Below are 13,803 nucleotides of genomic sequence, written 5' to 3' on the forward strand. Positions count from 1 at the left end.
GACCCCACTGGTGGAGAGGCATAAGTCCCATGGCAGGTATGTGCTAACTGTAGTAGATAAACTCCTTGAAAGGGGCTGTGCTGAGACAAAGCAGGTGACTCATGGAGCACTGCCCTGAGCTTGGCAGCAGAGCTCAGGTGACCCCAGAACAGTCAGGGCCAGGCTCTAGAGTTTGACTCTCCCCAAGGGCACAGGGGTCAGTAGAATCTTCTTGTCCCATTGTGGACATACTGGTCAGTGTCATGGAGTTCTGATTCCAACCAGCACAGATCAGTGAAGGGTATAGATTCCAGCTAGGGCTGACAGCTTTAGAGCCAAGGACAGTAAGTACCTGTCACCTTGCCACTTAGCAAGCCACACCTGACATAATGAGAAGTCAGAGGCTGACACATGATGTCACCACAGAACTGGAGCCCATGAGACCTTCTCCCCTCTGTGGCAAATATGGCAGCCCTCAGCATCTTTCTGAACACACCCCAGAAACACAGCCTCCAGAGAGGTTTATGGGCAGAAGGATACCAGCCATGGCTACTGCTGTCTACCTGGCTTCATTATCTCCTTCTGGATTTTGGCTGGCATGAGGAGTCTTGAGAAAGAGTAGAAAGGAGTGGTAGGCCCACTGTGAGCATCACCATGGTCAGGGCTGTATTCAGTGGTAGGCCCACTGTGGGCATCACCATAGTCAGAGCTGTACCCAGGCTTGGAGGAAGAGATCATTCCTTTGTAAGTCACTCAAAACCAACATGTGAACATGTAACAACATTGTCTCTCCCCATAGGGTCCCACAGGAGAGACGGGCCCCATGGGTGAGCGTGGCCATCCTGGTCCTCCAGGCCCTCCTGGTGAACAGGGCCTCCCAGGTGCTGCTGGGAAAGAAGGAACGAAGGTAAGTTTCTGGAAGCTTCCGTGCCAGGTTGATATTTTTTTTCTAGAAAATCAGAACTTTGTGTTTTCTCTTGATCCTTTTGGACAGATGGGTAATTTCTCAAACAAATGCGTCTCTGAAATTCACACGTTCAGATCTGTTTGGCTTGAACTGAGGCAGGGCTTCTGTAGATGGAGCACAGAGGGACTGTGGGATCAAACCTTCCCAGGCCTCATGGAGTGCGCCTTCCCCTCGCCGCCCACTGCTCCCGGAGCAGACTAAAGGCCCCAAGTCTAACAGCATACAGATCTGCTAGAGAATGGTCCTTTGAAACCCCCTCACTTGGACACACTGCAAATAGATTCTGAAAGTGGAAAATGAACGTATCCCCAGCCTTGTGCCCAGTGCTAGGCCTTTTTATAGTTTGTTCAGCCTGCTGGGGTGCCCCAAATTTGTGGTTGTAATGCTTGTGTGTTAGCATTAAAACCTTCAGGTTTCCTTGAGGGGAACTAAAGACACAGGCTCTTAGTCTGTTTTTGTTGTTTTGAAACAGGGTCTCACTGTGTAGCCCTGGCTGGCCTGAAACTGGCCATATAGACCAGGCTGTCCTCAGACTCACAGAGATCCACCCACCTCTGCCTCCTGAGTGCTGGAATTAAAGGTGTGAGCCTTTCACCAGGGAAAATTCTGGAAAATATTCTAGCTTTTGCAGCATCAGGGAAGGCACACCCCCATGGTGCCCTGGTGGTCACTGAACTGAGAGCAAGTTCCTTGAATGGCTGTACTTTTTTAGCCACAAGTCACTGGGGTGTCCTTAGCTTGGCACAGGCCCATGGAGGAACCCAACCCAAGTAAGAACTTTGATTTCACTCCATTCCCATTCAACCTCTTATGGCCCTGCTGGACCTGGCAGGTCTGGGACCTGAGAAAGCACAGAGACAGACAGAGGGAGAGAGTCAGTCACAGTTGGAATCCCTTCCCCAGATCTATACACAGAGCCAGTCAGGAAACCATGGCTTCCAGGTGTGTGCAGGGTCTGAGCTCAAGTCCACGAAGAGAATAGAGAAGATATGTCAGTTCCCGGCTTCCATCCCCAGCCTCCAACTCAAAATAAATAAGAGAATTTCTGTAAAGCCAAGGGGCTAAAGAAAGCTCAGGTCAACCCAGACCCCCAGTGGGTCTTGACAGAAGACTCCCCCTGCTCCTCAGACGTGGGTCCTGGATCCTGGAGGTTGGTGCGAAGTCAACACTGGAGCTTCCGGGTGGGATTAACCCTGGCTCTCTTTTTCAGGGTGACCCAGGTCCTGCTGGCCTCCCTGGGAAGGATGGCCCTCCAGGATTGCGTGGATTCCCTGGGGACCGAGGGCTACCTGGCCCCGTGGTGAGTGAGGGGCCAGGTGGGTGTAGTGGTATGGCACACAGCCCTAGGGCTCTGTCTGAGGCCCTCAACCTAAATTCTTACTGCTTCTCAGGGAGCCCTTGGACTCAAAGGCAGTGAAGGCCCCCCTGGCCCACCAGGTCCTGCGGTAAGTCAAAACCTTGCATCATATCCTATCCTACAAACAAGAGCCGGGAGGGCATGCTGGATGCCAAGGTCCCCATCAAGTGTGTCAGGGGACAGTATCCCTGAGCCAGAGGTTGGCTTGATAGAGCCCGAGGGCCACTTTGTATGGCAGAAAAGTGGCAGCTTAGAGAACTACAAGTGACCTCTCTGGGCATGGAGGCAAGTAGAGAGGCCCACATTTGGTGTAGACTTCTTGGGTCAGCAGAGAGAGGTCAGTAAGCATTCTTCTTATGAACTTCAAAGACGTATCCTAGAGCAGGCTGGGCTACCTGGCACAGGCAGGGAAGGGGTCTATCTCTAGCCTGCAGTCCAGGAGCCTAACACATGTTCCTCATGAACTAGCTAGCCCTTCATCAATCTCAGAATCCCAGATGTGAAAGGTTTTATGATCCTGCACTCCCAGGCCTTTAGCTGTGGCTCAGTGTCTGAGACTGTTCCTCCCCTCGAATGAGTAAGGATGGTCAGCTTTGCATCCTTCAAGCCAGCCTGATGGCTGTGCTCAGGTATAAAGCCCAGCTGGGTTTAGAAGTGACCTCTCCTAGCTGAGTTCCAGACTAGGCAAGTCAAATGGGGTAAGAAATTAGCCTTCCTTTTGATAGGGCATATAGAGGCTTGCAGGCTGTGTTGAGCTCTTAATGTGACTTTAAGCTTAGCCTGGATGCCCATTACCATCAATATCTACCCCCTGGTCTAGGACCTCCTCCTCTAAATCTATGAGCACTTTGTGGGCAGGCAGACCCTACAGGAATGGGTAGATGCCAGGCCTCTGGAAAAGACCATCAAAGATAGACACAAAGTAAGACTTATTCCCAGACACTTAATGGGAGAGAGTGGATGTGTAAGATGGATTACGGGAGGTAAAGAGCTAAGAAAGGGCCTAACAATAGCCTTAAGTACTAGATCAAATAGTCCATGTTTGCAGAAAGCTATGTAGGGAGCCACTGAGGCCTCTAAAGTGGGGGGAAGAGTGGTGTGACCCATTAACGAAGTCTTCCCATATGGTTCAAGAACCTCTAAAGCAAGCCCTTTTCTTACTGCTCTGTAGGGTTCTCCAGGGGAGAGAGGACCAGCTGGTGCCGCTGGGCCCATCGGAATTCCAGGGAGACCTGGGCCTCAGGGACCTCCGGGGCCTGCTGGAGAGAAAGGACTTCCTGTAAGTGCCACTTGAGATTGGGGTCCCTTCCATGTTTGGTCTAGTCCCTCCTGCTGTGTTATCTCCTTGTGTGCTCCTCTGGGGTGGGAGGAGGCAGAGGCTGTGGAGTCTGATTATCCTACAGGGGTAGACACTCTGAGGAGTCCTAGGCAGCTCAGCCTGGCCTGCCCGGAATGCTGATGTCACAGTGGCTAGACATAGTGTGTCCCTATAAAACTTGCTCTCTGTTTAGCCTCTGTGCTCTGGAGTAGCTGGACCATACTGTCTGCTGAGTGAGCATCATCTCTCCACTGGCCTCACCCCACGGCTGGGCCTTTTAGGAAAACGACGAATATCTGGGAATGGGTGGCCCCTTTATTGATGAGAGAGCATAGGAGGGACACACTGGCAGAGAACAGCAGGCAGGTCCCCAGAAAGTAGGACAGGTCGCCCTTAAGGCTTGAGTTCACTGGGCTCTGAAAGGTCTCTGAAGCCTGGGTTTCCACACAGCCCTTCTCTCATCACCCAGCATGGCTCTCCGATCCATTAGTGGCCTCCAGCCCCCATTTATACCCCCAGTTCATGTGTAGCTCCGTGCCCTCCCGTCAGCCCTGATTGCCCACGGCTGTGGGGTAGATTCCATCCCAGCTTCCCCTTGTGAGCACAGAGTGCTGGAAGGAAGCTTGGTGGAGGATCGGCATGGAGCATTGAGCCGGACACTGACTTCTGCTAGTGACACTCTATGCTCTCTGTGTCCTGCTCTCTGGGCTCACTAGGAGGAAAGGCATTCAGACTACACTGGGACATCAGTACCATGGAGAGCCTTGCAACGTACTGTTGGCAGTTGATAGCATTGTGGCATTTTTAGTGAGGAGCCCAGGACACAGAGCCAGCTGGATTCTGTGTGCAACACAGAAGTTCTTGGAGTTCAGGACACGTGGAGCTCACAGACTCACCTGAAGGAAGCTCGGTGTTTCCCAAGACTTAACAGTTAAGCAGAAACCTTGCAAGAACTGCCCTAAGCAGGGCAAGCTCACTATCTCCCAGAATAGCTCTAGCAAGAGGAAAACGTTGAGAGAGTGTCTGGGGTCTCTGCAAACTCCCAGCCTGACAGGGCATGCAGGGCCAGAAGCTTGGAAGCCCTGGACCTGCCAGAGCACGTACGAGCACGGAGAGGACAGGCTGACTTCAAAGAGAGGGAGTGGAGTGCAGGAAGGATGGGGTGAGCTAACGAAGCATCTGTGTCCCCTCCTGTTGCACACAATTTCCTTCTGTGTGACATTGGAAGAAGGAATTCCTAGCTGAGGTGAGAAAATGCCTGTTGCTCATGGCCGATGGAATTTCATCAAAACCAAGCATTAGCAGGAACCGGTGAGCTCCCAGGGTTATGAAGGGGCAGCCATGAGTAGAGCAAGTCAGAGTTCTGAGGGCAGAAACGATAATTTTGTATATGTATGTCTGTGTGCAGGACATGTCATGCATGTATATACGTGAATACGCATGTCTGCATGCATTTGTATGTATGTGTATTTGTATGTGTGGGCCTGCATGTGTGGTATGCTTGCGCGTAATCTCCTGCGTGTGAACATGACCGTGGACGTGCATGTGTGCTTGTTTATTTGTGCTTATGGGTATGTGTGTGCTCACATGGCATGTGTACATGTGTATATGTGTGTCTGTGTGTGCACAGGCAGAGCGTTCACAAAGAATTGACAGAATAACAGTTTTCGGAAGCTGCTGCTTAGGCCCTGGAGTACAGTGTGGTCTCTGCTCACCAGCTTGGAGGAGGCCAAACCGGCTCAGAGACTTCCGTTCACAAGCTCTGCTAGTAACCTTCCTGTCACTTTGACAAATATCTGCGCAAAGCCACTTAAATAAAAGGATTTGTTTGGGCCCGGTGGTTCCAGAGGTTTCGGTTCATGGTTGGCTCCATTGCTGTGGGTCTGTAGTGAGAGGGGGCATCCAGTCGGAAGGACATGCTGGGTCAGAGGTGCTCATCTCGTGGGAGCCAGGAACGGGTGGGCAGGTCCTAGTTCTCCAGAACAAGTGTGGTGCCGTCCTCCCTCTCCCTCCCTCCAGCTCCTCACATCCCTACAGCCTCCACAGAGCAGCAGGCCCTCACCACTACGGGTCTAAACCACAGCGTCAGCTGTGCCTCGGTTTGCTCGTGTTTCCTTCTACATTCCTCCCTGCCTCCCTCTCAGCCATTTCAGACCGAACTCTATGGGGCTGGATTCAGTGAGATTTTAATCATGTGTCATTCTGAGCGTGGCCCCGGCACAGCAAGGTGCCCGCCATTCAGGGTCCAGACTGGTTGGAATTGGCTTCCATGCCACTGGCTGATATGTTAGGATCATGATGGTCCTAACCACTCCCTCAAAGCCCTGGCTTTCCCTCCCCTGTGTCCCTCTCGGGTGAGGAGCCATGACATGGCGTTCCCAATATGAAACCATATTGAGTCTCAATGGCCTGTCCTCTCTAGGGCGAGAAAGGTCCACAAGGCCCAGCTGGCCGAGATGGCCTCCAAGGTCCCGTGGGGCTCCCTGGACCAGCCGGCCCAGTGGGTCCTCCTGGAGAAGATGGAGATAAGGTAAGGAGGACTTGGAGTGTGTGTGGCCAGGCAGGCAGTGGGTGGAAGGGTTTTAAACAGCGGTGTATGATAAAGAGGGTTCGATGGGCAGAGCAGTGCTGTGCCCCCTCAACCTGGCGGAGGGGTGATTTTGAAGTTAGCACACAAATAAATGGCAACAAACAAGACCTGGAGTGTGTGTCGTGTGGCTGCGGGGAGCCTGGAAAGCACTTGGTTCCTCAGCAACTCTGCTGTCACCTGAGGCGTGTGCAGGTCACAGCCAGAGCTGAAGAAATTACTCCCTGCTCCCTCCTGAACCCTTTCAGACAGGGGATTGTGTGGGGCTGGAGTTAATGAGATTTTACTCTGAGTCTATTTTTAAGCATCTTCTCTTGAATGATCGAAGCTCTGTTTTTATTGCTATTTCTGATACCATTACAGAGGAGCCTGGATTTTATACTTCATTAAGGAAAGATGGTACGGCTTAGCTCTTCAGGGACGATCTCCATTTGTCATAGTTCTCTGGTGATATTTCTGACTTTGTCACCTCTGCACAAAGGACGTCTTAGTCTTATGTCTCTGTGTGGGAGGCAGTCCAACAGAAACACCAGAGAGGACATTAGTCCACCACATAGCCATGCCTACTATTAACACCTTGGCAGTAATCCAAGTATCACAAAGGAAACAAAGGGACTGGGGAAATGTCTCTCTCACTCAGTGGAGTGCTTGTCTTGCAAGCTTAGGACATGAGTTTGACACCCCCAATCCTTGTTTATAAAAGTCAGATGTGGTGCTGTGTCTGTAATCTCGGAACTGGGGAGGTAGAGACAGAAAGATCTCTGGGTTCTCTGGCTGGCTAACCTGGTCTACAGAGGCGAGTTCAAGGCCATTGAGAAATGGAACAGACAGCAATTAGGGGGTCTGCAGAGATGGCTCAGTGATTAAGAACGCTGCTGCTCTTATCTGGGGTTCAGTTCCCAGCACCCATGTGGTAGCTTTCAACTGCCTGTAATTCCAATTCCAAGGAATCTAACACCCTCTCTGGCTTCCTCACAGTGCTCACATGCAGACACATGTACAGACACACATGCAGGCCACCTGCACACATATGTATTTGTACCTCTACACACTCACACACACACAGAGACATCTGTGTACACACAGATATCAAGTTCAGAAAGGATATCAAATTCATATAAGGAAATGCTTTCTGTTGGTTAGTCCTGGACCAAGAGAGGCACACACTAACAGCCTCCTCCCTGTCCATCCCCAGGGAGAGATCGGAGAGCCAGGGCAGAAGGGAAGCAAGGGCGACAAAGGCGAGCAGGTAAGACTGTGAGTGTGCAGGGGTGGCTGCTGAGCACAGAAGTTATACCCTGGGTTCATACTCCATGATCCCAGCACTGCCAACTCCTGGGTCACATCATTGACTTTCTTTCCTGAGAATGTCCCATGCACATGTGGACATTCATGTATGTTCAGGTGTCTGAGAGAATCTCTTGGCATGAGACCATGACCAGTCCTGCGTCTGCCTGGGGGCCCAGCACTGAGGACCACAGAGCTCTGCAGAGGCAGGGCATCCATTTGTACCTTGGCCTTTCATGCATTCAGGGATGCAAGGGGGTGGGTGCTTCAGCCAGGTCACCCACACCAGCCCTCTCCAGTGCCATGAGCCCCCGATTAATGTCAGTGTTCTTACTCCTGAGGTGACATCACCAGGCTTCTCTACAGGCTCTGGCTCTCCAATAGCAGGGCTCTGTTCCCACTGGCTTTTCTCTCTCCCTGTTCCTGCGCTCACAGTGATAGGTGATTAAGGACGGCATGACATTAGGGGTCGTGGTGAAGTCCTTCCTAGCCTAGCACTTAGGAGATTCGAGTCCTCTGATCCTTGTTGTCCCAGGGGCCCCATGTGCCACAACGGGGTATTTGGCGGTTGCTGAGAGGACACATAGTGACCTGTCCTGCTTCTGTTACCCATAACAACATGATCATGGTTGAATTGAGAGCTCCGCCCACTTCTCCAACCTTATAACCTGGCTTATGCTATGATGTTAATAGTTGGTATTCCTTGGTGACTGGCACATTTGGGGACTAATATTCACATCCTGTAGGAGCCAGCCACTTCTGGAGTCAGAATTGTCCTACTCCTGGACTCATCTGCCATTTCAATTTCTTTTTGACACCTACAGGGTCCTCCTGGGCCTACCGGTCCTCAAGGCCCGATTGGACAGCCAGGCCCTTCGGTGAGTATCTGTGTCAGATGACATAGCAAGGCCTGCCTGTCAACCTGTTGTCCATCCATGTGAGCTCACCCATGCTCACTTCCTTCCTCCAGGGAGCAGATGGTGAACCTGGCCCTCGTGGACAGCAGGGCCTGTTTGGGCAGAAAGGAGATGAAGGTTCAAGAGGTTTCCCAGGACCCCCCGGGCCAGTGGGATTGCAGGTAACCACAGAGCTTCCCCAGGACCCTCTTAGCAGAGGTGTCAGTCTCTTGCTGGGTCTATTCTTCCTGTCATTTTAAGACTAGGGAAACTGAGCCTCAGTAGTAGAGAGTTTTTGCTGCAAGTATCCTGTGAGTCCAAACATATGAATGCATACACACACACACACACACACACACACACACACACGTGTGTACCGCCCCCCCCCCCACACACACACAGTAGAAGCTGTTTCCACATTTACTATGGAATCCTGGGAAATGGTGTCCTGTAAGAAAGGAGTACAGAGTCCTCATCTGAACACACAACCTAGAAGTGACAGCATCAACCCAGCCCACCTCATCCAGTGCCCTCTAGGCTACCTGTTCCTACCACATGACTCTACCTGATGTCAGTAAAGCCCCAAGCTTGCCGTGTGCTATAGAGCACACAGCAGCCGTTATTTTATCTTACGAGGCATGTTGAACATCATTAAGTCTTCATTGGACACAAGACTTAACTTTGGAAAACAGGGTTTTGAGTTACTGATAGTATTTGGCATATGGTGGGGACTTGATTTATCCGGAAGGTTCCCCGATGCCGGCTCATTAGGCTTATCGTTTATGGGAAGCCACCATAAGCACTGTTGCCCATAAATCTTTGCATTCTCCTCTGATTATGTCCTCAGTGTTCGAGCCCTAATCCTTCCGTGCAGGCAGATTCATGGAGACACATTTCAGGGCCTCCAGGAACCATCATGGGACTGGCGATCCTGAGAGCCACGTGTGTCTCTCACGGCGTGGCACCTCACCACAGTTTTCTGTCCACAGGGTTTGCCAGGACCTCCAGGAGAAAAGGGCGAGACAGGAGACGTGGGCCAGATGGTAAGCAGCTATGCCATCGAGACCCACTATGGCTCCCTCTGGTTTTCATTCCAGAGATGGATATTTGCATCTTGTCTTGCTCAATGGCCTTTCTTCTTCCCAGGGCCCTCCTGGTCCACCAGGCCCCCGAGGACCCTCTGGAGCTCCAGGTGCCGATGGACCACAGGGTCCTCCTGGAGGGATTGGCAACCCTGGTGCAGTCGGAGAAAAGGTGATATTTGCCTCCGTATTAGTGTCTGCCCCACAGCTGCACGAGAATTAGTGTGTTTGTGTGTACACATAGTCCTGTGTGCCTGTGTGTATGCACTCACGTGCCTGTGTATGTGCACACATATGCGTTCGTGTGTGTGTGTGTGTGTGTGTGTGCGCGCGCGCGAGTGCGCGCGCACGCGCGCGCGCGGAGACACTCCCAACGCACCCATCATGAGTAAACTAATGGACCTGAGGTGGGAGCTCTGACAGTGTTCATTTGTAACAGCTGTTTGCAAAACCTAAAGCAATAATGTGCCCATTCGATCTCCAATCCCCACAGCCTCCTTCCATCCAGTTCAGACCTGATGAAAGTCCCCCTTTCTCCCTCCACCCTGAGCTTGCTCTGACAGCCTGCTTTCTCACAGCGAGGGCCTTGTCATGCCTTCCTGTTGGTGTCAGGGCCTGGCCCTTGAGACTGAGCCACTGAGCCCAAGAGTGTGGGCATGAATACACATGAATGTGTGCACACACACTTCTGAATACACATATGTGAACATGTGAGTGGGTGCCATGACAGTTACAGTGTGAGACTGAGCTCCACAGAGTGCTGAGAGCATGGCCTTAGGAAGCCATCTTGAGCCTTGAGAAGGTTGGAAACCTGCTGCCTGCCATTGTGAGGGCTTGCTTCTGATGTGGGGTACTCTGCTCGGCACATGCTGCTCTTGTTCCTTATGATATGAAAGGTCAGAGAAACGGGTGCAGGGGTAGAGGCCCTGCTGTCTCTCCCGTCCTGCCTCACCCCTGCACAGCCTTCGCTTGCCACCCCCTAACCCCTCCCCCCAGGGCCCTGCCTTCCTGTCTCAGTGCTGCAGGAGAATGCGCTGGGCCTCTGCGCTCCACCCTGCTTTGCGTCCTGTGTTAGTTACCTGTCCCACTGCTGGGACAGAATACCTGAGAAATCAACTCTAAGGCTGCCAGGCTTGCTTGGCTCATGTTAGCGGGGAAGGCATGGCGGCAGGGCTGTGAGGTGGCTGATCATGTCACACCCGTGGTCAGGAAGCAGAGCACCTGCTTGGGACAGCCTTTAGCTGGTGTCCCCTTGTGATTTGTACAGTATCCTACCTCTTCCCCTACCCCCACGTCCCCCTCATCCCTCACACACTCTTTCTTCCTAATTGCTTTCTCACTGCCATCTGTGAGCTATTTAAGACAGTAACCGTGATTCTATAGAGTCCTGAACACCAGATGCCCAAAAGCAGATGGGAAGATGGGCAGGTGCTGGCAGATGGACCCTCTGCTAGCACCTCAGTGTGGGAACCTTCTAATACTGACTTGTCTCCTCAGGGAGAACCTGGTGAAGCTGGAGATCCTGGCCTTCCAGGAGAAGGAGGTCCCCTGGTAAGTGTGACCCTGGAGGAGGAATAGGACATGCCCAGTGGGAACACTGACAAGGCGCTGGACCAGGAGCTTCAATTTTGCCTCAGTTTCCCCTCCTGTGAAATGGGAGTCATGGCCCTGCTGTGCTGCACACTACAGAACTGTGGTGGGGAAGTGTGGCATGCTGTGGGGAGTGAGCTTATGTGCATTCATGTGTACAGATGTGGGGGTGAGCACATATGCGTACACAGGCAGCCCTCAGCAATGAGCCCACAACTCCTGGCCACCGGTGACTTCCATCTGTGGTATATAGGCCCTTTCATAGGCTGCTGTGACTGTGACCATATCTACCTTGCGACGTAGACATTCAAGGCTAGCCTGAGAATAGCCAGACCTCTAAAGGTTGGCCTAAGAAGCATCCTGAGGGACTGAGGACTGAGATGTCTCAGTTTCCTCAGCTGCCTTGTATTAATCCAGGAGCCAGCCCTAACACAGAGCTGAGCCTAGGCCTTGGAGGTTTGAGAAGGGCAGGGTTCTTTGCCTGTCCTGTGTTACATATGGGGTTGCTATGGAGAATAGGTAGCAAGAGCAGCAACCATCCCTGTCCTGGGACCCGGGGGATGCTGGGAAAGAGCTGGCAGTGAAGAGCAGCAGTAAGTCCATAGATGGCCCACTGTAGGCCAGCACATTTCAGGCTCTAAGTGAGCACCCAGTGAGCTCTGAGAACTGAACCATGGCCTCTTTCTCCACAGGGACCTAAAGGAGAAAGAGGGGAGAAGGGAGAGGCTGGCCCCTCTGGTGCTGCTGGACCCCCTGGACCCAAAGGCCCTCCTGGAGATGATGGCCCCAAAGGCAGCCCTGTGAGTAATGCTAGATGCAGTGGTATCTGGGCAGAGCCCTGAACACAGGCCATTCTGCATCCCTGGAGTGCCTGCATCGTGTACATTCTGATCTGGGGACAGCTGTGTGAGTGCTGTGTGTCTTAGGGGTAATTTTGTCTACTCTAGAGGTGTCCACGCCAGCTACTGGTGAGGCTGTAAGAGGGGAACAGGGACGCATGGGATAAAAGCAGCATTCATGGGGAGGGGGTGTCCTGATGAAAGCCCTTCAGTCTCAGGGTACTGTTTCTGCTGGCCCCAACTTTGCATCGGAAGTCAAAAGGGGCACCAGAGTGGATGTACAGGCAGGACGCCTGCCCTCACTAGAGTCCAAAGAGCAGAAGGCTGCTACCCCGGCTCTGCCTCACGGGTGGGTTTGCTGCTCTGTGAACTCTTTAGGATAGGGTTCCCCTGATCAAAAGTGCTGGAGGTATTGAGACTGTCTTTTGTCTTGTAACCTGGGTCCCGGTGGGCCGGGCAGGGTGTGCCAGGCTGTTAATAGCTTACCTCTCTCTTCTCAGGGCCCTGTGGGCTTTCCTGGAGATCCTGGTCCCCCTGGAGAGCCAGGCCCCGCAGTAAGTGTCCATCTTGTCTCTACTGCCTCTTGTCACCCCCAGTTTTCCTGCTCTCTGTTTCCTCTCCTCTCCTGGGTTCTCCGGGGCGCAGCACCTCTCCAGGCTGTCCCTGTTCCAATGCCCAGCCCGTGGGAGAGGACCTGAGGACACACTTGGACTGGAGGATGAACTTCATCTGTGCAGTGGAAACAATTTTCTTGTTCCCACAGGGTCAAGACGGCCCACCTGGTGACAAAGGGGACGATGGTGAACCTGGGCAGACGGTGAGTGTGTGGTCTGATGGCTTTCTCATGGAGCCTCCCTGCATTCTCGGGTCTTCGTGAGAAGTCAAAACTTAGGTCCCTCTTGATTGTGGGCGGAGCTCAGGGGCTCCAAGGCTGGGACCCTTCCTCCAAAGGAAGGATGCATATGCATCCCAGCAGAAGACCTGTATGAAGCTCCAAGGGTTCTGCAAAGTGCCCCAGATCTCACCCTGAATGCCAGCCAAAGCTGATCAACAGGTGTACAACCCCCTCCCACAGGCCCGACTCCTGCAACTGTGGCCACTTGACCTTGAGTGGCTGTTTAAATGTGAAGTGGTCTCTTTGGGGTGGGGCCAGGTGACTTCTTCAGGTCCCTGGGCTGGACTGTGCCTCTGTCAAGAGGTCTCTTCAGCCCACACCCAAGGTGGGACTAGCTCCTAGGAACGAATGACTATCAAGGTCTTTTTACTGATAATGTGAATGTTACAGGCTGGGTGATTAAAACAAGATAAGTGTGTTGGGCTTAGTGCTGCAGGCTAGGAAGTCAAAATAGAGGGAACTTATCAGGTAGGGTGTTGGGCTGTGGCTTAACAAGGCAAGAACAGATGTGGTGGCTCATGCTTCTGATCCAGCACGTGGGAAACTGAGGCAGGAGGATTGCTGCGAGTTTGAGGCCTTTCTGGTCTACATTATGAGTTCAAGGTCAGCTTTGGTTTCAGAGTAAGACCCTGTCTCTGATGATGATGATGATGATGATGATGATGATGATGATGATAATGTAGTAGATGTCATCATGCGGTTATGGGGAGGGGGAGGTGGGCTTAACCCCCCTTTTATAATTAGCTCATTTCTCTGATAGTGATGAAATCTATGCATACTCACAGGATCTGAAAAGCAGGGCCCCTCCTGTCAATACCAGCACAAGGGCAATTTGATATGAGCCTAGATTTCAGAGGCCATCCAAACCCTATCACTGACCCAAGGGTAAAATACTTGTATCATTGATATGAGACAGGCAGCAGTGGAAGCGAAGGGCTGGGGACACAGGCTGTGAGCCAGATGTGTCCTGTCCATGCCCCTGTTCCCAAGCCCCTGCCTTGAGCTC

The 13,803-nt window shown here is 52.4% G+C and overlaps 1 protein-coding gene across 2 annotated transcripts in view; it reads left to right on the forward strand.

The window, feature by feature from the left end:
• Positions 1 to 13,803, forward strand: part of Col5a1 (collagen, type V, alpha 1) — a 153,130-nt gene that overhangs the window by 115,324 nt on the left and 24,003 nt on the right. For both annotated transcript variants that reach the window (XM_006497644.4, NM_015734.2), the window contains exons 39-52: positions 779 to 886; positions 2,157 to 2,246; positions 2,338 to 2,391; positions 3,475 to 3,582; positions 6,044 to 6,151; positions 7,404 to 7,457; positions 8,320 to 8,373; positions 8,466 to 8,573; positions 9,381 to 9,434; positions 9,538 to 9,645; positions 10,971 to 11,024; positions 11,756 to 11,863; positions 12,403 to 12,456; positions 12,666 to 12,719. In XM_006497644.4, the coding sequence (XP_006497707.1) occupies positions 779 to 886; positions 2,157 to 2,246; positions 2,338 to 2,391; positions 3,475 to 3,582; positions 6,044 to 6,151; positions 7,404 to 7,457; positions 8,320 to 8,373; positions 8,466 to 8,573; positions 9,381 to 9,434; positions 9,538 to 9,645; positions 10,971 to 11,024; positions 11,756 to 11,863; positions 12,403 to 12,456; positions 12,666 to 12,719 (1,116 nt within the window). The remainder of the gene's footprint in view (positions 1 to 778; positions 887 to 2,156; positions 2,247 to 2,337; positions 2,392 to 3,474; positions 3,583 to 6,043; positions 6,152 to 7,403; positions 7,458 to 8,319; positions 8,374 to 8,465; positions 8,574 to 9,380; positions 9,435 to 9,537; positions 9,646 to 10,970; positions 11,025 to 11,755; positions 11,864 to 12,402; positions 12,457 to 12,665; positions 12,720 to 13,803) is intronic.

The sequence above is a fragment of the Mus musculus genome, chromosome 2 (genome assembly GCF_000001635.26).
Source record: "Mus musculus strain C57BL/6J chromosome 2, GRCm38.p6 C57BL/6J".
Taxonomy (NCBI): Eukaryota; Metazoa; Chordata; class Mammalia; order Rodentia; family Muridae; genus Mus; species Mus musculus.